The sequence below is a fragment of the Acipenser ruthenus genome, chromosome 1 (assembly GCF_902713425.1).
Source record: "Acipenser ruthenus chromosome 1, fAciRut3.2 maternal haplotype, whole genome shotgun sequence".
Classification (NCBI taxonomy): domain Eukaryota; kingdom Metazoa; phylum Chordata; class Actinopteri; order Acipenseriformes; family Acipenseridae; genus Acipenser; species Acipenser ruthenus.
In genome coordinates, this window is record NC_081189.1 from 39,033,289 (window position 1) to 39,060,611 (window position 27,323).

The 27,323-nt window shown below is 37.3% G+C and overlaps 1 protein-coding gene across 1 annotated transcript in view; it reads left to right on the plus strand.

The window, feature by feature from the left end:
* The first annotated feature begins 3 nt into the window (after positions 1-3).
* Positions 4-27,323, plus strand: part of LOC117420669 (WD repeat-containing protein 70-like) — a 130,473-nt gene continuing 103,153 nt past the window's right edge. Inside the window, exons 1-9 of the mRNA XM_034034191.3 lie at positions 4-70; positions 622-699; positions 1,425-1,484; positions 2,307-2,390; positions 2,560-2,677; positions 4,157-4,343; positions 21,228-21,287; positions 21,796-21,929; positions 24,834-24,987. Coding sequence (XP_033890082.2) covers positions 669-699; positions 1,425-1,484; positions 2,307-2,390; positions 2,560-2,677; positions 4,157-4,343; positions 21,228-21,287; positions 21,796-21,929; positions 24,834-24,987 — 828 coding nt within the window. The 5' untranslated portion in view covers positions 4-70; positions 622-668. The remainder of the gene's footprint in view (positions 71-621; positions 700-1,424; positions 1,485-2,306; positions 2,391-2,559; positions 2,678-4,156; positions 4,344-21,227; positions 21,288-21,795; positions 21,930-24,833; positions 24,988-27,323) is intronic.

The window sequence follows — 27,323 nt, forward strand, 5'->3', positions numbered from 1 at the left end:
GACTCTAGCCACACCGAGCTCGAGCCACACCGTGGCTGGAGGACTGCATCGAACGAAACATAACAGAATGGTACTACTGTTTATTGATATTACTGATGTATGCTGGCTTGAAATCAATTCCACGAAATAATTTCATATATATTTCGTAAAATCAACACAATATTGATCTAGATACGATCAAAACAACAATCATGCATGTATACAAAATATTCACAAACGTGCTTTGGAAAAAAAAAAAAAAATATATATATATATATATATATATATATATATATATATATACATACACACACACACACACACACACACACACATATATATATATATATATATATATATATATACATACACACACACACACACACACACACACACACATATATATATATATATATATATATATATATATATATATATATATATATATATATATATATATATATATATATATATATATATAACGTACTTGTTTCCCTAGATTACGAATTTAAGTGCAACATTTAGTTGGTCAGTTTTATTTCCAATGTCTTGATTGGCACCTAGTCATAACCTACAACCCCCAGATGATGGCGCTGCACAGACTCTATATTACATTTTGTTTCAAACCTGTTCTTCTTTTAGTACTTATCGTTGTTTAGCCGGTTCCTGTAAAATTGTAAACTAACAACATGGAGCAGCAGGGAGAAGATCAAGACCAGAGTAAGAACAATATGTTTTTTTTTTTTCATGTTTCTTTTTTATTATTATTTTGAAACATGTTAAAAGAATATCAGCCAACTAAATGCAGAGCATTGCAATATGTATTAAACCATTTTGATAGACGTTTTAAAAATAAAGACACATTACCTGACATATCGTCTTTATGACGCAAATTTACTAAATTATTGAAAAATAAAGTGCTGGTGTATCCTCGTAAGCAAACGACTTCATGATAGTGATATCTACAGCTGATGTAGATATCAGTTTTATTTAGAATTGTGTGTCGAATGTATTCACACTTTTTATTGATTGTGTTACACTTATTAAAAAGTGCAGCGCCTTTACTAACCGGATTCGGCATTTAAATACTGAAATGTAATATTATTGTTAAAGATCTATGTCAGAAATACTCAACCATCCAGTTTAACTTAAAAAAGAAAGAAAAAACCTCACATACAGTCTGCAGTGTCGTATCCCATTAATAATTCCACTCGATACCATTGCAAAAACCTGAAATAAAAATGTATGAATGGAGATTAATCTAGTCTAATGCCCCCATTTTCTTGTGCCCCATAGTTCTTGTTAGTCTGCTTTACACTATACTAAATGCTATGTATATTGCACTTTAATGATTTGCCATCCATTAATGATTGGTCATTATCAAAACATGCAAGCAAAGCTTTTGTGTGTGATCTTTCATGATTTTCTCTACATTTCTATTTCAGCATCTGGAACTGCTGGCAATGACGCAGATATGGCTTCCGTCATGGGCTTCTCAGGGTTTGGTATGTTTCAGTTGGAAGAAAAACTCAGAGATACATACAGTAATCCTAAATATAGCAACCTGTTATGAAGGCGCAGCACAAGGAGCTAGCTATGGGAAAATGCAATAGTGTATTAATTAGTGTAGCTCACATACGTATAAGCGTTATATTTCACATTAATCCTTTCAAGAAAAAGCTGCTTTCTTGGCCCCTTAAAGAAGAAACTCGGTATTTGTCAGAAATAGCAGTCATTGTAATTGATTGTTGTACGCTTCTTGTTGTTTAGAATCACTTAGTATATCATTTTATATACTTTGTATATCAGTTTCAGTCCTCACATTCTGGTGACAAACAAAACAAAAAAAAAACTCACTCTGATATCTAAAGCATACCTGTAGTCTGTGGATGTAAGCAATACTGGAAAGTCAAAGAAATGCCACCTAGGACTGTAGAACAAGTGTGGAATGTATTACATCCACTGGGGGCAGTGTTGCAGGGTGTAGGTTAATGGTTACACGCTGGTCTTACGTTTTAGGCACTGTTTCACTGTGAGCCAAACTGGTATGCTCCTGCTACTTTCTACAATTGAGTTTTATGCATGTTATTGATAAGTACTATAACAATAATAATAACAACTAGGAACAGGAGTTAAAGGGATAAGCTGTTTTTAATAAACTGTACTCTGCCATAATGTCTTGCACAGAATGCCTTTGAGCTATAATAAAACCCAACTCTGAGGGAATTTAACATTGGAATGCAACTGTTGACCTATATTTAAAAAAAAAAGCAATCCCTTGCCAGATTTTTGATCAAATTGATATATCTAATGTTTTCTTTCTGAAGGAAAAAAAGCCCGGACATTTGATCTGGATGCAATATTTGAGCAGACCAGAAGAACTGCAATTGAAAGAAGCCAGAAAGTGACGGGTAAGCCTTTAAAACTAACTCTAGATTGCTGTTTGAAAAATACTTTTGTAAACTTGCTTAATGACATAGTTCAATGACTTAGTCAGGGTTTTTTTTAAAAAATTATAGTAACTTTAGCAGTACCAGAAAGTGTAGATATGTTAAACAATCTTATTGATTCTGTTCTTAGAGCAGCGAGAAATGAAAGATGCTGAAAAGCAGAAGCGAGCGTTAATGAGAGGGGATTCTCATGCTGACAAGGCTTCTGTTTCTGGTGGTAAAGGACGCCCTGCTACGTCATCTTCCAGGTAAGAAAGGCATTGAATATAACTGCGTTTAAGCCAGTTCTGTACAGTATTAGCATGTATTGGTAGATAAATGTATTACATATTTATAGCTAAACTGTATGGTATGACTTACTAGTCATCACTGTGATATGAAACTGCTGAATGTGAAACATCTTGGAAACTAAAATGTGTAGCCATAATTGCAGTTTCTTCAGTGACTCCACAAGTGAGTATATTCATTTCTTCTCTAATAAGAGTAATTGTATGCACTGCAGTTTCTAGTTCATTGCACGCTGAATTAGTTCTGTCATTTGCCATCCATAATGTCTAAATGTCATTGGGTTGTTCTGTGTGAAACCAACATACCAGAGTTGCCATCTTGGATTCAGGAGATACTAGCTGAGTGGAATGGGTCCATAGTAAAAATAAAGCAAACCAACGTTGTATAAATACATTTTGTGCTATTTGAACTACATATACGGCATGCTTTTCATTGGTGCATCACTCAAACATATTGTAAAATCCCATCCAACTGATCAATTTTTGTCCTTTGACCTGGATTGCCAAAAAAAGCCTGTTTTGATTTGAAGTCAGATGTGTACTGTTCTGTCACCCAGTAAGGTGCACATAAAGTTTTATCTTGGGCTGTCTAGAAGAAGATATAATCATTGAGCATATAGTGCCTGTGCTGAGACAGGGGTGTCCTGAATATTTCACTTACTTTAAAGCACCTGATAAAATGTAAAACTGAGGTTTTAGTTACTGAGAGGTAGCTCAGTAGAGGTAGCTGTCTATTAATTTGTTTTCAAAAGATGTCAATTTATTGTTATGTAATTATTTAGATTTAGGCTGGGACCAAATCAAAACTTTGACAACCCGCTAATCGTACTTAACTGTATTTAATAGCATTTTCTTTTTATGAGTAGAAGAAATAAGATACTTTCAAAAAAAAGAAAACGCTATTAAATACAGTTAAGTGCGATTAGCGGGTTGTCAAAGTTTTGATTTGGTCCCAGACTAAGTTTCTTTCACTGCTGTTGTGTAAGTGTGTGGAGTTTTTATCGTGTGAACCCTGCTGAACCCCATATGATTCCCTTGTAAAGGTGATGTTGCAGCTGAAGGATTTTAAATAAATACATATGGGTTTTTAGTTTTGTAAAATAAATGATCTTACCTATCATTAATTGCCAAGATGCTATTATAAATGAGATCTTCAATATCAGTGGATCTTTTAATGGTTAAACAAATATAACTAATTATATAGAAAGTATATTGTGGGGGGTGTTCTAGCAGCCAGTAAGTATCCCACATGGTATCTAAAGTCTATATACAAGTCTAACTAAATTCGTACATTTTTAAAGCAGTCTGCTTTGGGTGAACAAAAATTGATTTAAGGTCAGCAGTCACACTATCCCTGCATAAATGCACATTCCAAGCTTAAACCTGGAATGTGAAAAATGTTCCTTTTAAATTCTAATACATTCTTTCCTTTCATGAAAGACCTGAATGTGACAGCAGCAGCAGCGATAGTGAAGATGATTCAGAGGACGAACTGATCGGCCCCCCTCCCCCAGGTCAGCTGTCTAGCCGAAGAGCAGCAGAGGAGGATGAGGAATTTGTGGGGCCTCCTCTTCCTCCCGGGTACAAAGACAGTGATGACGACGACGAGGAGGAGGAAGATGATGATGTAAGTTTATCCAGTAATAATGTTTTTTAGTATTTGTCCAGTAACTAAGACTTTCCTTAAACAAAGTATCACTCTACCTCCTCTGATCTACACCAAACTCTGATCACAATTTTAAATTGTTCCATTTGTAGTAATTAATTCAAGCCATGATGGGAACAGAGATCTGGACTGGAATGGCCACGGGTGCTTACCCTGAACAGTTTTATCACACTGGGTCAGTTTCCAGGCCAACTGAGATCATGTGTTTTGGTGTTTCTGTAAGGTTGGGTGAAAGTGCAGTATAAAATCAAGCCAGTGGTCACCTCTGCTTCTCTGATCAAGAGTTCCAGCTAGAGCAGCAATCAAACAGCAAGTTGCTTGTTTTGGCACTCTGCCACACAGGCTTGGCCCCTTTACTTGGGGATCTGGTGTGTGTTCGGCATTACTAGACAGTGACCCATGCAGCCTGACTGCTTTTGTCATCAGCTCTTGTAAAGTATATCTGTTTTGCTGCATAAGAGCTCAGTCAGGACACAAGTGACAGATGAAGGAACATCTGGGTTGGTGGACTACAGTTTCTACTTTCAAACACAGACCTTTTTACCATAAAGACTAATAGGAACAATGTAAATATTAGCAAGTTTCATTTTTATTTGTTTGATGCCTACTGTCCTACAAGTTTTAATGTACAGACATTTTAATGTAAGATTTATTGTCACAGATAGTAACAAACAACACTGTAAAACAACTGTGTGTTGATGATATGTGTATAGCATTTTCATGAATTCTCATTTTTCTAAAGCATTATAATAACAGCAGAGGTGATCACATTACTGTGCATCTGGATATTGCTTTTGGCTTCTCAATGTATTATGCCCTGCTGGAAATGCATGTCCTTGTAAATGGAGGAATAGTGGAGATGTTATTCTTCTGTAATTTACCAAAAAAAGAACAGTTTATTGAATTGTGATTTATACAGGGTTAGGACATTCTTTAGCACAAGTAATTGAGAGTATGGTGTAATTTATAGTTGGTCTATACTTTACTGTATGTCACACTTATATTTTTACAATTAGAGACTCTTCAGGATTTAAGGAGTTGCCTGTCAGTCTGTGTCTCAAGATTTTAGCACAGTAAAAATCAATTTCATGTGTCTGGGTCAGTGTTTTAAAGGGGCAACGAACCGCGGAGAGGTGCAATTCTGTTACTATATATATATATATATACAGTGCCTTGCAAAAGTATTCAGACCCCTGACCAATTCTCTCATATTACTGCATTACAAATGGTACAGTGAAATTTAGTTTTGTTTGATATTTTATTTTAAAACACTGAAACTCAAAATCAATTACTGTAAGGTGACATTGGTTTTATGTTGGGAAATATTTTTAAGAAAAATAAAAAACTAAAATATCTTGCTTGCATAAGTATTCAACCCCTGTGCTGTGGAAGCTCCCAGTTTACACCGATAAAAGAAATTGCCTTAACGTGGACACAATTACCTTACCATTGGCCTCCACCTGTGAACCATTAAAGTTGCTCTCACATTTTCTGGATAAAAACCCCACTGTTGAAGGATCATTGGTCAGGCTGTGAATCTGAAGGAAAATGAAGACCAAAGAGCATTCTACAGAAGTTAGAGATAAAGTAATACAAATGCATAAATTAGGGAAAGGGGACAGAATAATATCCAAGTGTTTGGATATCCCAGTGAGCACAGTTGGATCAATAATCAAGAAGTGGAAGCTGCATCACACCACCCACTTGGCACTGCCAAGAAAAGGTCGTCCCTCAAAGCTCAAACAAGAAGGAGACTTGTGAGAGAAGCCACAGAGAGGCCAACAATCACTTTGAAGGAGCAACAGAGTTCAGTGGCTGGGAGTGGAGTAATGGTGCTCCAGTCAACCATATCAAGAGCGCTGCATAACACTGGCCTATATGGGAGGTTTACTCAAAAAGTACCATCTGAAAGCACGTCTGGAGTTTGCCAGAAAGCATGACCCAGCTGCGATGTGGGAAAAGGTTTTGTGGTCAGATGAGACCAAGATAGAGGTTTTTGGCCAAAACTCAAAGTGCTATGCCTCAAGACACACACCATCCCTACAGTGAAGTATGGTGGTGGCAGCATCATGCTGTGGGGATGCTTCTCATCAGCAGGGACTGGGCATCTTGTTAAAATTGAATGAAGAATGGATTGAGCAAAATACAGGGAAATACTGCAAGAGAACCTGCTTCAGTCCGCTAAAAAACTGAAACTTGGGAGGAAATTCACCTTTCAGCAGGACAATGATCCCAAGCACAAGGCCAAAGCAACATTGGAGTGGCTCAAGAACAAAAAGGTGAATATCCTACAGTGGCCCAGTCAAAGTCCTGATCTCAATCCCATTGAGAATCTGTGGCACTATTTGAAAATTGCGGTCCACAAGCGTCGTCCAACCAACCTGAACAACCTGGAGCAAATTTGCCAAGAAGAATGGGCCAAAAGCACTCCGACACTGTGTGCAAAGCTGGTACATACTTACCCCAAAAGACTTAAAGCTGTTATTGCAGCGAAAGGTGGCTCTACCAAATATTAATGTGTGGGGGTTGAATACTTATGCAAGCAAGATATTTCAGTTTTTTATTTTTCTTAAATATTTCCCAACATAAAACCAATGTCACCTTACAATAATTGATTTTGAGTTTCAGTGTTTTAAAATAAAATATCAAACAGAACGAAATTTCAATGTACCATTTGTAATTCAGTAATATGAGAGAATTGGTCAGGGTTCTGAATACTTTTGCAAGGCACTGTATGTATGTGTGTGTGTGTGTGTGTGTATATATATATATATATATATATATAATATATATATATATATATATATTAGGGGTGAGTCTGAGTAATCAAGTATTCTAAATAAAATTACTACTCGAATACTTTTGATCAAGTTTCAAATACTCGTTCATTTCTAAAACAAATTGAAAAATGTGCAACTACACCTACAAAAACTTGGCACAATATTTTCGAGAGGACAAAGTTAAGTGACCAGCCACTACAATTTTCTCCTCACTGATAACTGACAGGAGGCGTGCACACTTCATTACCTAGCTCTGCTATTGGCTAAGAAATACATGAGCAGTGAAAATGACATCTTAAAAAAAGCAGTGCGTAGAAGTATTTTGAAAAAAGTTAAACGGGACCACCGAGCAATGTAATCTCTGCAGTATTTTGTTTGTTATGTTTGATAAAAGAACTCATCCCTACTTACTTTCACAGATTTTATTTAGATAGACACTTTTGAAATGGAAATATCCTGTCACCAGGGCATTATATATATAACTATGTGGTATGAACACTGGAGGGCAACAAAGGCTTCATTAGGGATTGAAAGAATCCACTTATAACAGGGATCAATAAGCTATATTCTTGGCTCAATATAAATTACCTTTCATTTTCTACCAACATGTGTTTTGACTGGCATATAGCCTATTTAAATACAAAGGCATAATTTGTACAGCTTTCTGACTTTAGCATGGTAATGATCTATGAAACATGTACAAGTATGGTTGCAATTAGGATGGACAGCATATGTAGAGGGTGATTTATGTATATATCTGTCTACAGTACAAATTGTTTTTAGTAATATTATATAGGTTAAGATTGAAGGTTTAACATTCTGAAGGCTAAGTAACTTCCACAGCAGTGGTTGGACATCCAGTAGGCTTATCTACAGATTTTTTTTCACCCCAATTTAACAGTAATTTAAACTGAATACCTGCCCTTTTACCTCAGCCAATGTCTTCAGTCCAGCCATAAAAATGCTGTCTGATGCATAGCCCAGTAGAACCAGTACACGTTGGTAAAAGTGTGTTCTGATAGTGTTTTTCTTTCTGCTGTGCTGTAATGGGGGAGAAATGCTCAAAACCACATAGCCCAGTAAATTGCTTCCTTGTATGCTGCATTGAAGATGTTAAGCAGCTTTTAAGGTTAGGTAAACCAATAATCTACCTATGCTCAAGCTTTATAACCTGGCTGTGCATATTTCTGAATGTCAGCCACAGCTTAGTATGATTGATGCTGGGGCATACGTGAGCAAGCAAATCCATTCGGTCCTTCATTTAGTTTTCCTAAGTGGAAAGGGCAAAACCAACAGCTGGTATATAGAGGCAATTTCATGCTGTCTTTTGAAGATTCATTTTGAGGACTATACTATACATTAATATTTTATAATAAGGGTGTATTTTTATGCTGTCGACATTGCACAGCAGAGTGTACTGCCACATTGCCAGACTAGTTTATTGGTTTTAGTTTAACCACCGCCATTTCAATTTATTATGAGTTTTGAATGTTTAGCTTTTTATGGTATAATATACAGTGCCGTGAAAAAGTATTTGCCCCCGTCTGATTTTCTGCATTTTTGCACATTTTTCAAATTGTATTTGGCCAGATTTTGTTGTGGGTTGTAGTAGTATATAGAGGGAGTCTGAGAAAAAAAATGACACCAAAGTTTGGTGCTTCTTTCATTTGTTTGGTGTGCAAGATAATCAAACATGCAATCTCCAGGTGTGAAAAAGTTATTGCCCCACTCTAGTTAACTCAACCCAATTAAAGGGATAATTAGGGTCAGCTGTTTGAGTACTTTGATTAACAACCAGGCCTGATTTGTGCCAGTCCTGCCCAATATAAATCTGACTAACTTTGGCCGTTACCATCAGAGTGAAGTTGTCAGCACACAGGTTCTAGAGGCACATCATGCCACGAACAAAAGAAATTCCTGAAGATCCCCGGAAAAAAGTTGTTGATGCCTATCAGTCTGGAAAGGGTTACAAAGCCACTTCTAAGGCTCTGGGGCCCCACCGAACCACAGTCGGAGCCATGTTGTCCAAATGGAGAAAGTTTGGGACAGTAGTGAATCTTCCCAGGAGTGGCCGTCCTGCCAAAATCTCTCCAAGAGCAAGGCATAAAATTGTCCAGGAAGTCACAAAGAACCCTAGAACAACATCCAGGGATCTGCAGGCCTCTCTCGCCTCAGCTAAGGTCAATGTTCATGACTCCACCATCAGAAAGACACTGGGCAAAAATGGGATTCATGGCAGAGTAGCAAGGCAGAAACCATTGCTCACTAAGAAGAACATGAATGCTCGTCTCAAGTTTGCCAAAAAGCACCTGGATGATCCGCAAGAGTTCTGGAACAATGTTCTATGGACAGATGAGTAAAAAGTGGAACTTTTTGGCCGACATGGGCCCCGTTATATCTGGCAAAAACCAAACACTGCATTCCACAGTAAGAACCTCATACCAACGGTCAAGCATGGTGATGGTAGTGTCATGGTTTGGGGATGCTTTGCTGCATCAGGACCTGGACGCCTTGCCATCATAGAAGGAACCATGAATTCTTCTCTGTATCAGAGAATTCTACAGGAGAATGTCAGGCCATCCGTCCGTGAGCTGAAGCTGAAGTGCAGCTGGGTCATGCAGCAAGACAATGATCCGAAACACACAAGCAAGTCTACATCAGAATGGTTGACAAACAAGAAATTTAAAGTTTTGGAAAGGCCTAGTCAAAGTCCAGACCTAAACCCCATTGAGATGCTGTGGCAGGACCTGAAACGAGCAGTTCATGCTCGAAAACCCACAAATGTCACTGAGTTGAAGCAGTTCTGCATGGAGGAGTGGGCCAAAATTCCTCCACGCCGCTGTGAGAGACTAATCAATAACTACAAGAAGCGTTTGGTTGCAGTTATTGCTGCTAAAGGTGGGGTAACCAGTTACTGAATCTAAGGGGGAGATTTACTTTTTTACACAGGGGCATTGAGTGTTGCATAACTTTCTTTAATAAATAAATAAAATATGTTTTAAATGTTTGTGTTATTTGTTCACTCAGGGTCCTTTTAATCTAATATTAGGTTTTGGTTGAAGATCTGATAACATTCAGTGTCAAAAAAATGCAGAAAATCAGACGGGGCAAATACTTTTTCACGGCACTGTATATTGGATACTGTTGTTTGTTTCATAAAGCAACAAAGACCCAAAATGACATTAAGTAAGAATTAACACATTGAGTTTCAACTCCAAACCAGCCAAAATGTGTCTAGATCTTGACTTGCAGACACTATCAAGCCTTTTGAGGTAATAGTTACTGATGTGTCTATTTGATCATACATTATAAAACAAGTGGAATGCCATTCGCTTTCGTCAGGAAAGACTGATCCTGCTGAAGTCTCAAAACAGAAGCCGCACGTAACTGACTTTGTCTTACATTTGACGTATTTGAAAGCCTCTTCTCATGCACTCGTTGGGCACTGTAGTTATCACCTAAATATACTCTTTATTTTATATAAAGGGATTATAATTCCAGTCATATCCTTCATAATATTATATATGCATGACTTTAGTTCATTATTTAATTACTAGAAAAACAGTAAAAGCATTCACATATTAAATAAGTTGCTGCAAAGTCCAATAGAACACTACTTGTCCTAACTTTGAAACCATTCTATTAAAATGTTTCTTACTAATATATTCAGAGAAAAAATATATATTAAATGTTGCAGTGATAAAATATGTGGCACTGGAGTTTTCACTGCATTTTATCTTAAGGCGATTACGATTTAAGTAACACTGTTTTGCAAGAAAGATGATTTCCGAAATGTATTTTATATATGTACAAGGGTTGTGCTTGCTGCCATGTTGTCAGAGTGCTTTTAGGAAACCGCATCTGTATTTGACACCATTTCAAAGCATTACAACTTTCAGTGAGATCAAAACAGCACCCCAGGTTGCACACTGTTCCAATCTTTAATTTCACTACACAATTCATTCATTAATTTTAAATAGAAATTCCCACATTCCCTTGACAAAGGTATGTTAAACATACTGAAATATTGGGAAGTTGGCTCTTTTGAGCAAACACTTTAATTTCACTAACACTGCACATTTGTATTTGTTTATTTAGCAGACACCTTTATCCAAGACACTTAGAGACTAGGGTGTGTGGACTATGCATGAGCACAAGGAGGTTAAGTGACTTGCTCAAGGTCACACAGTAAGTCAGAGAGAACCAGGATTTGAACTCTTTGTTACAAACCCTTTTCTTTAACCACTGGACCACACAGCCTCCTACATTTGTTGGGAATAAAAGATTAAGCTGAATTCTAATTTGTCTGCCTTTTTTTCTATTCATGTTGTAGTGAACAATAAAGTAATCAAAATCAAATTATTGTGCTGCACACCCTTAGCTATACCTTTTAAAGTGTTAATATGTGAAACTTTGTGTGCTTCAAACTACTGAAGGCCTAGTTTACCAAGCAAATCAATACCAAAAAACAAATCAAATGACAATTTATTGTATATATAGCAGAGTAGGGTGATCTTTGTTTGTGTGCTGTTGTATTGGCATTCCGTGACATTAATAACCCTGTGTAAACAATCCTCATTGCAGTTTGATGCCTTTGGCTTCTGTATATGCTTATGGCATTTAGCCTGCCAATCACTTTTGCCCCTTGTGTTTTTCTATGTACAGATATAACAGAGTGCTATGTGGTTGGTGGTGGAATAATGGTTTACAGGGTCATGCTGGGTCTTGATCTTCCTGAGTTGGGTGCACTTTCTTGTTTTTGCTCTTCCCGATTGACAGGGCTGGTTAGTCGCACTCCACAAGCTGATGCTGTTTGTGGCTTTAAGTGCTTAAGTCATGCGAGTTGGCAAATTGAACATTTATTTATCCCGGCTGTTGAAAAAGTTTGTCCATTTCTAGAAATTGTCTTTATTACTACTAAGAAGTTTAGGGTTATTGGCTTAAAATGATGGATTACAGTATAGGCCCAGTAACTGCCATAGCAGTGGTTCGCCATCCAATAGCTTTATCTACAGTATTATTTTTGTCACCCAATTTAAACTAAAAATAACCGACATTCCGGAACGACATTCTACCATAGGTTTGTCATTTTGGATGGAACAATTTCTAAAACAATGTGCTAGTCGTGAACGTGGATATAGAAGGTTAGGCTATAATAACATCCAGGCTATATTTAGAAGTAGGCAAGAATCAGGGGTCAGTTTCCTGATGGCAGAAGTACTTGTGAATTCCACATTATTCTTTCAAGTAAGGTGCAGGTGTTTCCGATCGATCTTAAGGTGTGTTTCCCAAAACCCCTCTTGAGAATTCAAATTGTTTGGTTTAAGTATAATTTAAGGGTGTAATTGGGAAACAGTAATTATAATCCATCTAAAACTAATTGTTGATTTTATGTGATATAAATACATTGAAGTATAAATGATTCTTGTTTCAAAAAATGATGATACTACTTGCTGTACAAATGTGCCAGTAGCATAGCACTGTCAGTAGTACAGCATACAGTGTGTGTATAACATCTCCGGACTACCCCTGACCACTTGTGAACTCAAGTAGAAGGTCAGTAGTGTCTGAAGGCATGCAGAGTTTTGGAAACACTGCAGTTTGCAAAAGTTGCTCTTAAGATACTTTCACAATGTTGGTTAGGGTAGATTAGCTTTTGGGAAACAGTCCCCAGGTCTGTGTCACTATCTATTAAAGATTTTAAGAACATTCAAAAGTTCATAAGCAGTGTGGGCCGTATTAATCAACCACTCAATCTGTCTCTAGGGTGAAAGATAACTACCCCAGTATGAAATGCAAGGTCTGAGAATAATTTATTTTGGTGCAGTACATATCTTTTTTTTTTTTTTTTCCCCACCTTGGCTTCGTTACATCTGGTTTTATGTAACCCTCTTTTGTGCTGGGATGATTTAGGTTGCCTTGCATATCTGTGCTATGCAGAATTTAAGGACCGCTCATCCATTTAAGGGTGTTTTTACTAAATTTAAGGAGTTGAGGTGAAGCAATTGGTTAACTGCTTGCAAGTTATATTTTGAATTGACTACTGATGTTGGATTTGTGTACCTCCCATTATGGTAAATAACCATGTGGAATGGTTTCAATAAAAAAAAGGTTTGATGATTATTGTTAACTGCTTCATCAGAGTGAAATGGACTGATTTCAAAAGATACCTCATTACGAAAACAAAAAACACGAAGATAAAAAACAAAAAAACTGCTAGACCTCGTGCATATCATGTTGTTTTACCCAGCTTCACTACCAGTATAGATCCGTTAAATACATTCTGCCCTGTTGAGAGAGTCCACCCCAGACTAAGGTGCATCCCTAACGTGCCAGGTTTGTTATGTTTTCACTGCCATCTGAACATTCCTCCTCTGACACAGTAAAAATGCAACGTATAATGCAAGCCTCTACACTGACGGCAGTTAAACTTTATGGATGCAAAGCATACAGTACAGTATGACTTTCTGTTAGATTGCATGTGTAGTGTAAACTTGGCTGTCAAGTTCAGAGTTTGAGGACCTAATTCTCTGCATTGAGAAACTGCATGGGGGTGAAAAATGACACCTACAGACTTTTCCAATCAATACACTACGGTACAAGGGTAGAGTAGTCTCCCTGACAAGTGCATAAAAACAATATGACACAAGTCTCTATTGAATGTCCAATGGCCTTTCCTGAGTGTGATTTATAAACATTTCCACTCTCTTTTAGAACATTATTGGGCAGGCTGTTGTTGATTTAGTAATTTCCTTTAACACAAGATACAAGTTTCTTGACATCCAAATGTTCCACAGACCAACTCTATGAGGATATTCTATCATCAGGAAGTATGGAGCAGTTTGTTTAGATTCTATTGTGTTCAGTAAATACTTGAAGATTGAGCTGTCCAGATAAAGTCGAGAAAAGTGCTTGTAACCAGGATGTCCCCGGTTCAAATCCCAGCCTGCTCACTGACTCACCATGTGATCCTGAGCTACATGTGCTACATCTTTTGGCTGAGACGTTGTTGTAAGTGACTCTGCAGCTGATGCAGTTCACACACCCTAGTCTCTAAGTTGCCTTGGATAAAGGCATCTGCTAAATAAACAAATAATAATAATGATGTAGACAGTTCTCAATTGTACACAATACACAGGCTATTTGATTAAACTGAATTCTATTTTTTAGGATTTTATAATTCTCTCAACTAATTAATGTTCATTCAAAAATAAAATCCAACCCCTTTTTCTTTCATATATATAATGTGAATGATTTAGTTTATATTGGACTCACATGGCATGTGTAGTATCTCAGACATCTTAGGTCATTTCCAGTTTTTTATTATGTATCTGTGTGTGTTTTATTTATTTAAGTTTGTTTAGATGTTTTGTCATGTGATTTTACCATTCTGCTTCTGTTTCTTTCAAGAACAGACGTATGTAATCATAATCAATTGTTTAGGATAAAAAAAAAACAATGTTATTCATTCTATATTTTTGGTATATGCATTTAATCCCTTTCCCTACCGTTGCACTTGTACTATTAGTCGTCTTTGTCTGAAATTAGAGTGGGTAGGTTTAGTTATTTTTTAACAAAGACTGCTACATGAACATAATATGCCTGCTAATTGTAGTTCACCAGATAAGGGGTGACCTGATTTGTTGTGCCCCTCTTAAGTTGTAGGTTTCCACTAATGTACCATAATTAGTGTCTCGGTGTTTAGTGAGATGCAGTTTGGTAAGCAGAATGTGTAAATTACATGACAAAGCATCCATAAACAAAAACATAAATAAATAACAAAAACATAAATACACAGATATGTTTAAAAAAAAAAAACCTGGAAATGCCACAAGATGTGTGTGAGATACTAGACATGCTGTGTGAGTCCAATATAGACTAAATCATTCACTTTACATAGGCAAGACAAAAGGGGTTAAATTTTATTTTTATATGAACATTGATTGCAGTTGAGAGAATTATTAGATGAAGTAGACCACCCTTGTGCCACTTTTTAAATGCATGTGGCAAATCCTCCAAGGGTTAATCAGATCATCTGTTTAAGTCCTTTTTCTTCTGAAGTTGGTACATTTTCATCTATTTTTGTAAAGGGAGTACTTTTGTTGTTGTTTTTATAAAATATGAACATGGTAGTTTCAAACGTGATGCATCGCTGGTTTACAAATGCTCAGCTGTGTAAAGCCATTTAGGTCTAATTACAGATTAGCAATTTACAGTTCTGTCACACATCATAACAATCTTTGGTTATGTCACAGTTCATAACACAGCTAAAAGACACAGTTTGGGATGGAATTGATTGCTAGCGTGAGATAATTGCTAATCAAAGCATAAGGAGATTTGGAACCAGAAGTGCAAGTATGATAGGAAATAGGCCTTCCTTCCTGAAACAGAGAACATCACTTTTTCTTAAGATTTATTACATCATTCATGGAATACCAAGCACACCTATAAGAGGTGAAGGTGTTTGTATTAAGGATGTATCATTTAATTGACTTCCTACCTCTCATTTGGTCTAGTCTATCATTTATCTGTCATCTTTCTTGCTAATAATCTGTCCACAGCTGTATTTCCTAGCTACAGGATGCCTCTTCAGTTGTCTGTATGTACAGTGTGTACATTTCACAGTTGTTTTGCTTTTCATATAAAAAAAATAAAAAAAAGTTTTTGCACTCTGTGTCAGACAATTGTTGGCACTGGGGTACAATATAGTGACTGCTATTTTTAGAATGTATCCTTCTTGAAAGAGTTTTGGGGTTCAAAAGACTTATACAGACCTTTATACAATAACATGCTTTTTAGTTTTCTGCCAAAAGCTGAACATTTTGCATAAAAGAATATGACCACATTCCTTTATTGAAAAATTGATCTTTTTTTGTTCTTTTTATTAATTTTGGAATGTCTAACACTCATGGTAATGGTGAATCCCATCGTGCAGGCAAATTCAGCTACATGTCAGAAAGTTATACAATGAAGAAAATCCAGCCCATATTGGGTACCCGAGTGGAGCGCAGCCGTGTGTTGTGCAGGGTGTCCTACAGTGCATGTTTGCGTCCTAGCTGTGTGAAGTAGGCCGGTCTTTGCTGGGGACTCCGAAGAGAGCATCAAATTGGCTGTGCCACTACCATGGGTTTGGGAGGCAAAACAGGCAGGAATGTTTCTCCTCATCGTGCCGCAGCGAACCCTGCTGGCCAGGCAAGCAGTGAGCTCAAGGTTGGACACATGCAGGGCTGGCGCTTGTTCTCCAGAGGTCGGTATCTCGCTAGCACCTGCCCTCGAGTTCCTGGGTGAAAAAGGAAACTGGCTTGGTCAGGGGATCGGAGGATGCCCACTGAACGGTGAAGGAAAAAGCGACTGGGCATTCCAAACTGGGAGGAAATTACACTAAATGTAAATAAATAAAGTAAAAAAATAATCGCATCCATGCATTGCTCAAAAGCATTATAAGGGATTTGGTTTACGTTGATACAGTGACCTTATGTTTTACACTGGGCATGTTACACTGGGCACTTCATCATCAATAGCAATTTTAGGATAAATCTAAAATATATGTACGGTCATGTGCAGGAATTTCATGATAACATGTTTATCTCAATGAGGAGGACATTTGATATCTTCCAATTGGCTGAGATTTCCTTCTTCTAGTTATCACTATGAGCTTTCTTCAAAATGTATTTCAAATTTGGCTTTTTTTTATGTGAAAAGCATGTTGGTTGTTTGTCTAGCAGTGCTTGAGCTGGATGTACCTACAGTTAAGGAAGTAAGTTCAGTGACATTTCCACTCTGCAAAATTACTTAAGTTGGGACCAACCTATTTAAAGTTCCTTTTGCAATAATGTCTTGTGAAAGCTAGTGATCATTTATGTCTGACAAAGTGTGGGCGGGATTTCAATTTGGTTGCAGACCTTCTGAAAAGTGTTTAACATTAACGTAGAAAGTAAGCTTATAAGAGTTCTTCCAAGTGTTAATTTACAAAGATTTATGGAAGGGATGCTTCATTGTCTTTGTGCTGTTACAGTAAAAACATTTCCTTTTGTTTTCTGGGAAACTCATTCAATTTGAAAGCAAAGTCCAGCCCACTCTTAGATTAAAGTTTGGCTCTGGCATACAGTGCATTTATGTTCAGTTGGCGGGACTGATTTAGTTCTTCCAGTGTATTTTAATGTGCTTCCTCTTGACACTCACTTGCAGATCTTGCCCACGCAAGACTTGTATATAAGTAAGCTGGGCTTGGCTGAGTTGGGGATGGAGGGGGGTGATCCTGGGACGCCGGAATCACTGTTGAGCCCTCTTAAGGTGTCGTGGGCTAGTCAACGAAACACCAAGGATTGAAGGTGCCCACTTGAAGTACCCTACTCAGCTCAGTCCAAACTACTCCACTTTGATAAAGTTAAAATAGCATGTATAATATAAATAAGTAAGATTTACAGAGAAAAACAGATTAATCTCAGTTGCATAAGTATTCAACTCCTTTGCTACTGCAGCCCTAACTCAGCTCGGGTGCAAATGATTTGTGTGAAAGGTCACAAAATTAGTGATATGGTTTCAGCCTGTGTGTACTCAAAGTGGTTTAACCAAGGAGCTTTTGAAACAAGTCAGGGATAAAGTGGTAGAGAGGCACAGAGCAGGAGAAGGGTACAAGAAAATTTCAAAGGCACTGATTTTCCCTCTCAGCACAGTGAAGTCCATCATTAAGAAGTGGAAGATGCATCATACCACCCAGACACTACCCAGATCAGGTCGCCCTCCCAAACTGAGCAGCCGGGCAAGCAGGAAACTGGTTTGGGATGTCACTGTGAAGCCAACAATGACCTTGAGAGATCTGCAAAGTTCTGTGTCTGAGATGGGAGTCAGTGTTCACACATCAACAATAAGCCGGTCCCTACACAAAGCTGGCCTGTATGGACGGGTGGCAAGAAAGAAGCCATTACTCAAAAAGCCTAATCTTAAAGCACGTAGATGATACTGCAGACATGTGGAAAAAGGTTTTGTGGTCAGAGAAGACAAAATTTGAACTTTTCGGTCTAAATTTCAAGCGTTACGTCTGGTGCAAGCCCAACACTGCACATCACATAGTCAACACCACCCCAACTGTCAAGCATGGTGGTGGCAGCATCATGTTATGGGGATGCTTCTCTTCAGCAGGGACTCGGAAGCTTGTCAGGATAGAGGGGAGAATGGATGGTGCAAAGTACAGGTGAATCATTGAGAAAAACCTGTTTGAGTCAGCCAAGACTCTGACCCGGAAGCCACACTAGAGTGGTTGAACAAGAATGAATGTTCTTGAGTGGCCCAGTCAAAGTCCTGACTTGAATCCAATTGAAAATTTATGGCGAGACTTGAAGATTGCAGGCCATCAACGATCTCCAACAAACTTATCAGAACTGGAGCAATTTTCCCGTGAAGAATGGGCAAAAAACTCACCATCCTACTGTGCAAAGCTAGTAGAGACCTATCCAAAAAGACTCATAGCAGAAATTGCTGCAAAATGTGCCTCTACCAAGTACTGACTTAAGGGGCTGAATACTTATGCAACCAGTACATTTCACTTTGTACATTTTCTTTGCAAGTTTTGCTGACATTTAACCTCCTCCTCATATAACAGTGTTCAGTTTAACCACTACAGCTTTGAATAAAAAAAAGTTTGTTTGAAAAATTGTGCATACATTATTTGTAATTTAAAAATGTGAAAACTTTGCAGAGGGGTGAATACTTCTGCAAACCACTAAATATATATATATATAATATACAATAAAAACCTACAGAACATAACAGTATCCAATAATATAATAAGAATAAAGAAATTGGAAGCAAGTCAGGTTGCAGCATAAACACACCACCACACAAATCCAGCTGGTAAACACACCCCCACACAAACCCATCTGCAGCTATCGCATGCCAAGTTTTTATTTCCTCTTTTGCATTAAGTTTTATAAGGAATAAATGATGTCAGCATGGTAAACAAGTACTTATTTCTCTTTACTATTTTAAACCGTGTTTTTAACGTTTTATTTTTAAGCACTGTAGAAATACATTTCTAAAACTGCGTTCTTGAAATATACGTAATTTAATTTAGAGTTTACTGAAAACAAAAACGAATGATAAATAATAATCAAATACGTTTTTGTCATACTTTTAGAGCTTCTTAATATCAGAAAGTCGCTGTGTGATTAAATATTATGTGCTTTGCTTCTAATCTCCACTCGTTCCCAGCACACACCATCACTGTTTTCAAGCAGTGTCAATAAATTCACCTGGCAAATTCAGTTGGTAATTACTTACTGTCAAATAGGCATATATATCACTGATAGGACAGAAGGACTGTGATTGATAGCAAAAAAAAAAAGGACAGGATAACTTAATACTACTTAATTTACCAAAATGAAAATGATTTATTAACAATACGCTGTGCAGCATCAACCTAAAAATCTGTCTTGGGTAGACCTCATGTTTTTGTTTCATTATGAACCTACACAAAGGGGAAATACCAGACAACGTTCGTTAGGTAAACTGTCCCCCCACTACTGCCACTAGTTGAATGAAAATTGATTTGAGTTTGTTTCAAGGACTCGTGACTCGGACCCAAATGATAGTGACTTGAGTTGTGAAAATTGCCAAAATTAGCTGATTAAGAATCTGTATAAATAGCCATTCGAAAATACATGATTTTAATTAACGCAAGAACAGCGAAAGAGATGACCATGCCCCACTTGAGTAATGAAGATCGCCTGGTTGCTATTGGCATGATTGAAGGCAGCCTGGACAGGCCACGTCCTGGAAGGCAGAGGATCACCACACCGGCCTAGGACTGTCACATCCGACTGATCAATTTACGTAATCGTTTTCAGACTGCAGTGGCTACAGCATGAGAAATTTCAGGTAGAAATAACTCATGCATCAGCAGAATGACTGCAGCTCGACGTTTGCATGAAAATGAGTTGCATGCTCCGAGGCCGTTCAGGGGTAACATGTTGAAAGCTGAGAGACGAAATCGCTGTCTTCTCTGGGCCAGAGAACATCTGAAGTGGTGGCAGAGAGTGGTGGAGTGTTGTATTCACCAATGAATGCCTTTTTGCCCTTGACAGACCTGACGGAAGACAACGTGTGTGGAGACGTCATGGTGAGCGTTATGCTGACTGTTGTGTTGTTCAAGCCAACTGGTGGGGTGGTGGAGGTGTCATGATGTGGGGAGGAATCTCCTTTAACACAAGAACGCCTTTGGTGCAGATTGATGAAGTCCTTGAGGCAACAGTTTTTCCGTTCCTGCAAGCCAATCCGGAAGTGTCTGTTTTTCCAGCAGGAGAATGCAAGACCACACAGTACTAGGATTATAATTGCACGACTTCAAGAAAACAATTTCGAGGTGTTGCCGTGGCCAGCTTTTTCTCCTGAGCTGTCCAATAGAATATCTGTGGGACCAAATCACCAGTGCCATCCACAGGAGATAACTGCGACCAGCCAACTTTCTCCAGCTGGCTGCAGCTTCACAGGAAGAGCGGCGGAACATCCCACAGCAGTCTATCCAGTGGCTGATCAGGTCTATGCATCAATGCTGCGAGGATTGCCATACCGGATACTAACTTCGTATTGTTTTCATTTTTACAGTGTGTCACATTTAACACTGTAAACATGATTCTTTTGATCTGTATTTTTGTTCACATTTTCTGTGATTGTTTGATAGCTATGTTTTTTAAATATTTGATTAAATCCATTAGACCTGAGTGTTGTGTTTCTTTTGTGCATCAGTGTGTGTGTGTCTAGATAGATAGATAGATAGTGTGTGTTTCTTTATTAATACCCATTGCAAAGTGGTGTGAGCCATTACAGATCTTATTAGGAGCTTAATGGGCCACATCTGGCTATTTACAGTATACACCATGGATAATTCAGCTCAGTGTGAAACATTGAATGAATCCTGCAATGCAATGATTCTTTCCAACCCCCTACAGGAATGAGAAAATGTCTGAATTTGATGCATTTTGCAAACAACTAAACACCCACTAGCTTTACTTTTTTGTAGTTCTAATACCTAATAAATCTCCTGTACACTTTCTTGTTTTTGCTTTAGAACCCTGTGAAGCGAATTCCTGATACACATGAAATTACACTGCAACACGGGACAAAGACTGTGAGTTTTACACTTTGAAAATGTATAAATTCTTCATACCCGGGATGTAAAATATTATCCTCAAGAAATAGATTTTTGCAGTTGGAGAAGATCTGAGCTTTCACACATACTGTATAGCTATGGAATGGGAGTGTGACATGGCTCTGGTGGACTTACTTTCTTCAGGAGGGCTTGTCCAGCAGTCTGTTATATATTCTGTAACCCCCCAGTGTATCCGTGAGCACTTTATCTCCGGTCTGTAATAATAATAAAAAAAATAAATTTAAATAAACAAACATATTTCTTGCAATTTTAGTGGGAAGTTTTTTTATTGTCTTATTAAAAGATACATTTTTATATAATTTTTATATGTAACCATGAGCATGTACTGTACTTGAAACTTTTGTCTAACTAAAAATGATGTGTTTTTGAGTTATTTTAATACATTTTGTTACTTTCTAAGGGATGACCGAGATGTTCAGGGATGTTTGTCTCACATAATCTGCATTTATTGCGATGCATTTTTCAGGTCTCTGCGCTGGGGCTGGACCCCTCTGGAGCTCGGCTTGTTACTGGTGGGTACGACTATGATGTGAAGTTCTGGGATTTTGCTGGGATGGATTCGGCTCTCCAGGCTTTTCGCTGTCTTCAGCCTTGTGAGTGGTAGGTAGAGAAAGCTTTTCCAAACACATTCCACCATTGGGCCAGGTTGAGCAAAGTCTTTGTGACAATCTATATAGATATACAATTAATTTGTGGCTTCCTGTATAAGCCCTGAATGCAAAATGTCTTAACAATGACATTGAACCTATGTTTCTGCTGTATAGAGACATACACATTTGTCTTAATGGTTGGAACACAGCTGTTTTCTTTTGACGTGTTCTCTCCACTACCGCTAAATTAACCCTTTCACCGCAGCATTGCTTTAACCTCTGGCCATATCACTGATACATACCACACTCTTTGACATAGTATCTTTATTTAGTACAGTGCTGCATTTTATTATTCTCTCAGTAAAGTTCCATTACAGGTGGTAGCCAGTATTTATTAACCATTTCACTGCCACCTTGTTTCACACAGATATTTTTTGCATACCCATTTTGCTTCATTTTTACAAACCATTCAGTCTAATAAGACTTTTTATTATTCCCTGAGGGATACTCTGTTTTTGTTCTCAAACTCCCATTTTACAATGGGCAGTTTAAAATTCTGAAATGTGCTGGCAGTTCACACTGAAGTTAAAACAAATACATAAAATAATTGTAAAAAGACAATTGATCTGAAGATAGACATAAAATCACATCATCTGGAGCATGAAAGCACAAGCTTTCTGGAAAGCTGTATCCCCTTCGTTCCAGAAAAGATGGCGTCATTTTACATCAGCATAAAAAATTGCCTTTTTATTGTTTTATAGTAGGGCATGTTCTACAGGTTAGCATGAATTCGCCGATAGTAAACAACTGTCTGCAGCTCTGGGCCACTCGGAGCTCATGATCCCTGAAATTCCACATGCTCCTTCCCTTGGAAGAGTGTTTCGTTCCACTTGTCTGTGGCTTCCAGCAGCGGAACTGGCTGCTTTGATGGAATACACACAAATGACTCCATACGTAGAATGCATTGTATTGCTGCTAATCACTGCCAACATTGGCACTGCAAGGCCAGAGCTCCATTAGAAAAAGTGGTTTACATATTTTTGAAAGCCAGTGTGACGCTTTGTTTTTATTCGGGATGTTCGTACAACTTGTGTGAACAGTGTCTGGCCTGTGTGGAGTTTTCACGTGTTTTTCCCGTGATGGATTACTTTAATAATGAAAACTTAGTACAAGGTATTATAGTACAGTACATGTAGATAACATTATATAATAGTTTACAATTTAATGTTGACCACTCTTTTCTGTCTTTCTGTCTTAAACTATGTGTCTGCCTACTGTGGTTTCACTTTTAATAGTTTGCTTTTCAGCGCATCCAATTGCAGTTGATTTAATGAAAAGGTTCTCCAGACTTTAATATAGTGAAAGATAACTTGTATAAATATAGGTGGTCAATGTCCAGGAATTAAAAGAACACATTAAACAAAATGAAAATATCAAGGGGATGTAGAAGTTAATTAATCTGTGACCAGTGGTTCCCAACCTGTGGTCCGTGAGTAAACTCCATGTGGTCTGCAAAATTCTGTTACGCAATTCTAAGCAGCACAGGCGTTTATTTACTACACATTTTCAAATATTTAGTGCTCAATCTAATTAGTACGTGTTGTAATTCTAATTATTACGTATACTAATTTGGCCAATCGGATCACTGAAAATGAAATGAGAGCCAATGAATTTAAAGAAAATAGTAAGTGTAGTAAATTATCCAATTAAAAGCAACTTAACATCTACCATTCCCTGGGCAATTCGTGGCGGTATATGGACTTGGCATTTTGCAAAGTCTAGTGAAAGAAATCGCTTTAATTCAGTGGTAACGCCACTGTAGCTAATAAGTCATTTTAAACAAGCATTGCAAGATCTCACATTGACTATAATATTCACTATGGTAACTCAGTATTTCTGTGTAAAACTGAAACCAATATAATTAGAAAATAAAATCAAAAAAACTGATTGTGTACATTGTTAATACAAACTGAACCGTGTCACAGTCAAAAGTGTCTGTCTCAAGAAGTCGGCAGCACTCAGCAAATCCATATTTGCACTGTAGAAGAAAGTCTCTGGCTGCCATTATTTGCAATTTTCTTTATTGTTGATTTTTTTAAAGCATATTTCATGTCTGAAATTAAAAAGATCCCGAAGGAGATTGTCTACTCCTGTAATTACGCTTTATGACTCTAAAATGACCACCCCCTACGTAGAAAATGTGTAGTTCATTTACATTTATTTGTAACACATACTATTTTATGTATTCTGATTGGTCCAAATCAGTACATGTACGAGGTATGTGTTTTTTACCTGGATGGCCTTCCATACAAACAGCTCGTGATCGTGTAAACACGATCATACAGAAGTGTCATTCTGGGCCTGTGATTGGGTAAACACGATAAACGTGTGTTGAAAGATCTGACATTGAACCATTAAAAACCACAGTTTTAGTACTTTTCATTTTCAACAATGCACAATTGTACACGTGTTGCCAGGGATATAGGAATATCCCTATTATCATATTATACATTTTTGGAGAGGTTAGCTGCATATATAGTAACAGAAGTTAATGTGAAACAAAAAGAGGCTATATTTGTTGCTCGACTTGTGAACTGTACCGTACTGTGACCGATCGATTTTCAGCGTCATGTTGTTATATGGGTTTATTCAGCCAGGTTTAATATCTCAAGACTATATGCCAAAAGGAAAATCTCTTAACAATAGGAAATAATGTGTACAGTCTGTTCTGACGCAGTCACGTTTAACAAAAATTCTATAAATCCTGTCGACCGTGCGTCACCAATCCCGTTTAATTTACACACCACAGCCCACCAGAAGTGGCATGTAACATCCTGTACATTCTCCAATCATTTTTTACAATTTTAGTTCTCATAAAACCTATTAATTTTTTCTTTTTCCCCACTACTTCCAGTCACCAGATCAGGTCGTTACAGTACAGCATTACAGGAGATGTCATCCTTGTTGTGTCTGGGAACTCGCAGGCCAAGATCCTTGACCGCGATGGTTTCCAGGTAATCGAGTGTGTCAAGGGTGACCAGTACATTGTGGACATGGCAAACACAAAGGTAAATATTCACCACTTGTGTACCTAATATTTATATTTGCTCCAACCTATCGAACTCTGCTTAAGGTTTTTTTTTTTCTTTAAATATATGTCAATTTTATTTTCTACAAACTGAAACAACTGACTTTGGGTTCTCTGACTGGTAATATGAACACGGTGCTCATTAAGAAAGGGCATTGGAAAGTACCACATTTAAGGAGGAGAAAAAGGTTATTGGGCTCAACAAACTAATCTCTATTGGGTTTACTTTTTAAAATAATACACTTCCTTGCTTCAGCATAGGGTTGCAAACACCAAGTTACTTAATTTAACACTTCAGCACTACCAATATCCCTAAAACATGCCACACTATTGAAATTAAACACATTATTATGTGTGTAGTTTATTTTTTGATTAGATGACAAGTTTCTGCTTCATGTTTTGTTATTCAAACTTGATCACGTGGTGTAGTTGCAATGAGATAATGTGATACACAACATGGGCACCAGCAGTGTTTGATACAGCAGTTTTTCCAAAGTGTTTGGAATATTTGCATATCCTGAATTAAAAAAAAAAAAAAAGGGAAGAACAGTAAAATGTAGACCATTAAGTTGAGTTTGATTAGTTTGAAACTGAGGACCATGTTCATAAAGGTAGGTTTTTATGCATCAGGTATGTGGCCACAAGTTATTTAGCATGCTATTTGGCCCCTCCCAAATGAATAATATATCTGAACCTGCTGGCATACGCTAATTGTCCCCTTATGACGTTATGAAGCAACTAGCCATCCACAGGTCACATCTCTCAAGAAGTGTAGCGTAAATCTGTATTAAAAAAAAATTATAAAAAAGACATACCAGAATCATGAAGATTGGCCTTTGAGCTTCACGTATAAAGAAATGAAGTAACAGAATATAAAGTTGTTTGGGTGGAAATGTTCATATGGTGCTAAGGTAATCATAGATAATAAGGTAAATGCTGTGAGAAAAGTTAAAAGGACCATTAACTCTTGGTTAGGTTACCAGAATAAAAAGGTTTGTTTTTTTTCTTCAATTCATTGATGCTGTAGCAACTCTAAAGCAGTTAAAAGAACTATAGTAGGTGTATTTATTGCAGATCATAAATGTCATTTGTTTTCTTTCTGTTGTCTAACAATATCTATAACGGCACAATAGGTAAGAGCGGCTGACAGAACCTTGTTTAAACTCCGGTTTGAGGGATGTGTTTTTTTGGCCGTTTCAAACGGATCGCGACGGCATTTCATACGCTCCGTGTGACAGAATTTTTTTGTCCAAGTTTCATGAAAATCTGTGCGGTAGTTTAAGTTACAGAATCGCAAAAAAAATATTGTTTTGACAAATTAGTCAATTTTTTGGCGCCAAAATAACTTAAATGGAACAGAATATGAATTATTAAACACATCATCAGAGTTAATCCATAAGGTTTGGTTTTTATTTTTAAAAAATGTGGATACAAAATAGCACAACTGGGACATTTCATAATTTTACTGTTTCTGACTAGGACAAGAATTAAGGCTGAAAACTGACAATCCCACTTTTCTCGAGATGTACAGTAACCCTACTGCTGTGGTTTGTTTAATCATTGACTCAGGGACTGAATAGTATTATCAGATATTATGATGATGATTATTACATACAAATCTACACCATTAGCTGTGTAAATTCATTACTGATGTATAGATAAATTGTAGAAATTCAGCAAAGGAGGAAGCAAATGACTTTATAATGTCTTATTTTTTTACCACATACTTTGTTATAAGTTAAAAAAAAAAAAATCCTAAAGAGGCTAAAACACAGTTAGTACCGTCAAAGATTTCAGGTGCTAAATATGTTTTTTTTTTTTTTTTGCATGTCTCTCTTCAGCAGCATGCTAAAAAAGCAGCGCAGTGCCATTTCCAAGTATCACCATGCTAAAACACATATATGAATCTCATTAAAGTGCTAAACAGGTTTAGCACGGGACTAAAGTGTTATGCATCCATTCCTGAATCCCACAATATGCAGTAAAAGTTAACGTTGTATGAATATCATACTTCATATCATTCTTTAAATAACTCATACGTTGAAGCATTGGGAATAGGGCATCATAGTTGGTGGCTTTTGCATCATGTGTGTTACTTGTTTTACTTCAGTGGCTATTTTGTTAGTGAAAATGAATTGTATTGCAGAGGACTTGCCTTTGGTGCTGAAGAAAGCACAAAGCAACTCCTTCTGTTTTTTCAGTATTTTCTATAAACAGTTTGAAATTAATGATCCAGGGCTGATTCTGAGGCTCAATTGCACCAATTTGCAGGAAGGTTAGTTTAATTAAAGCTAGCAATTATCCAGTTAGATAACC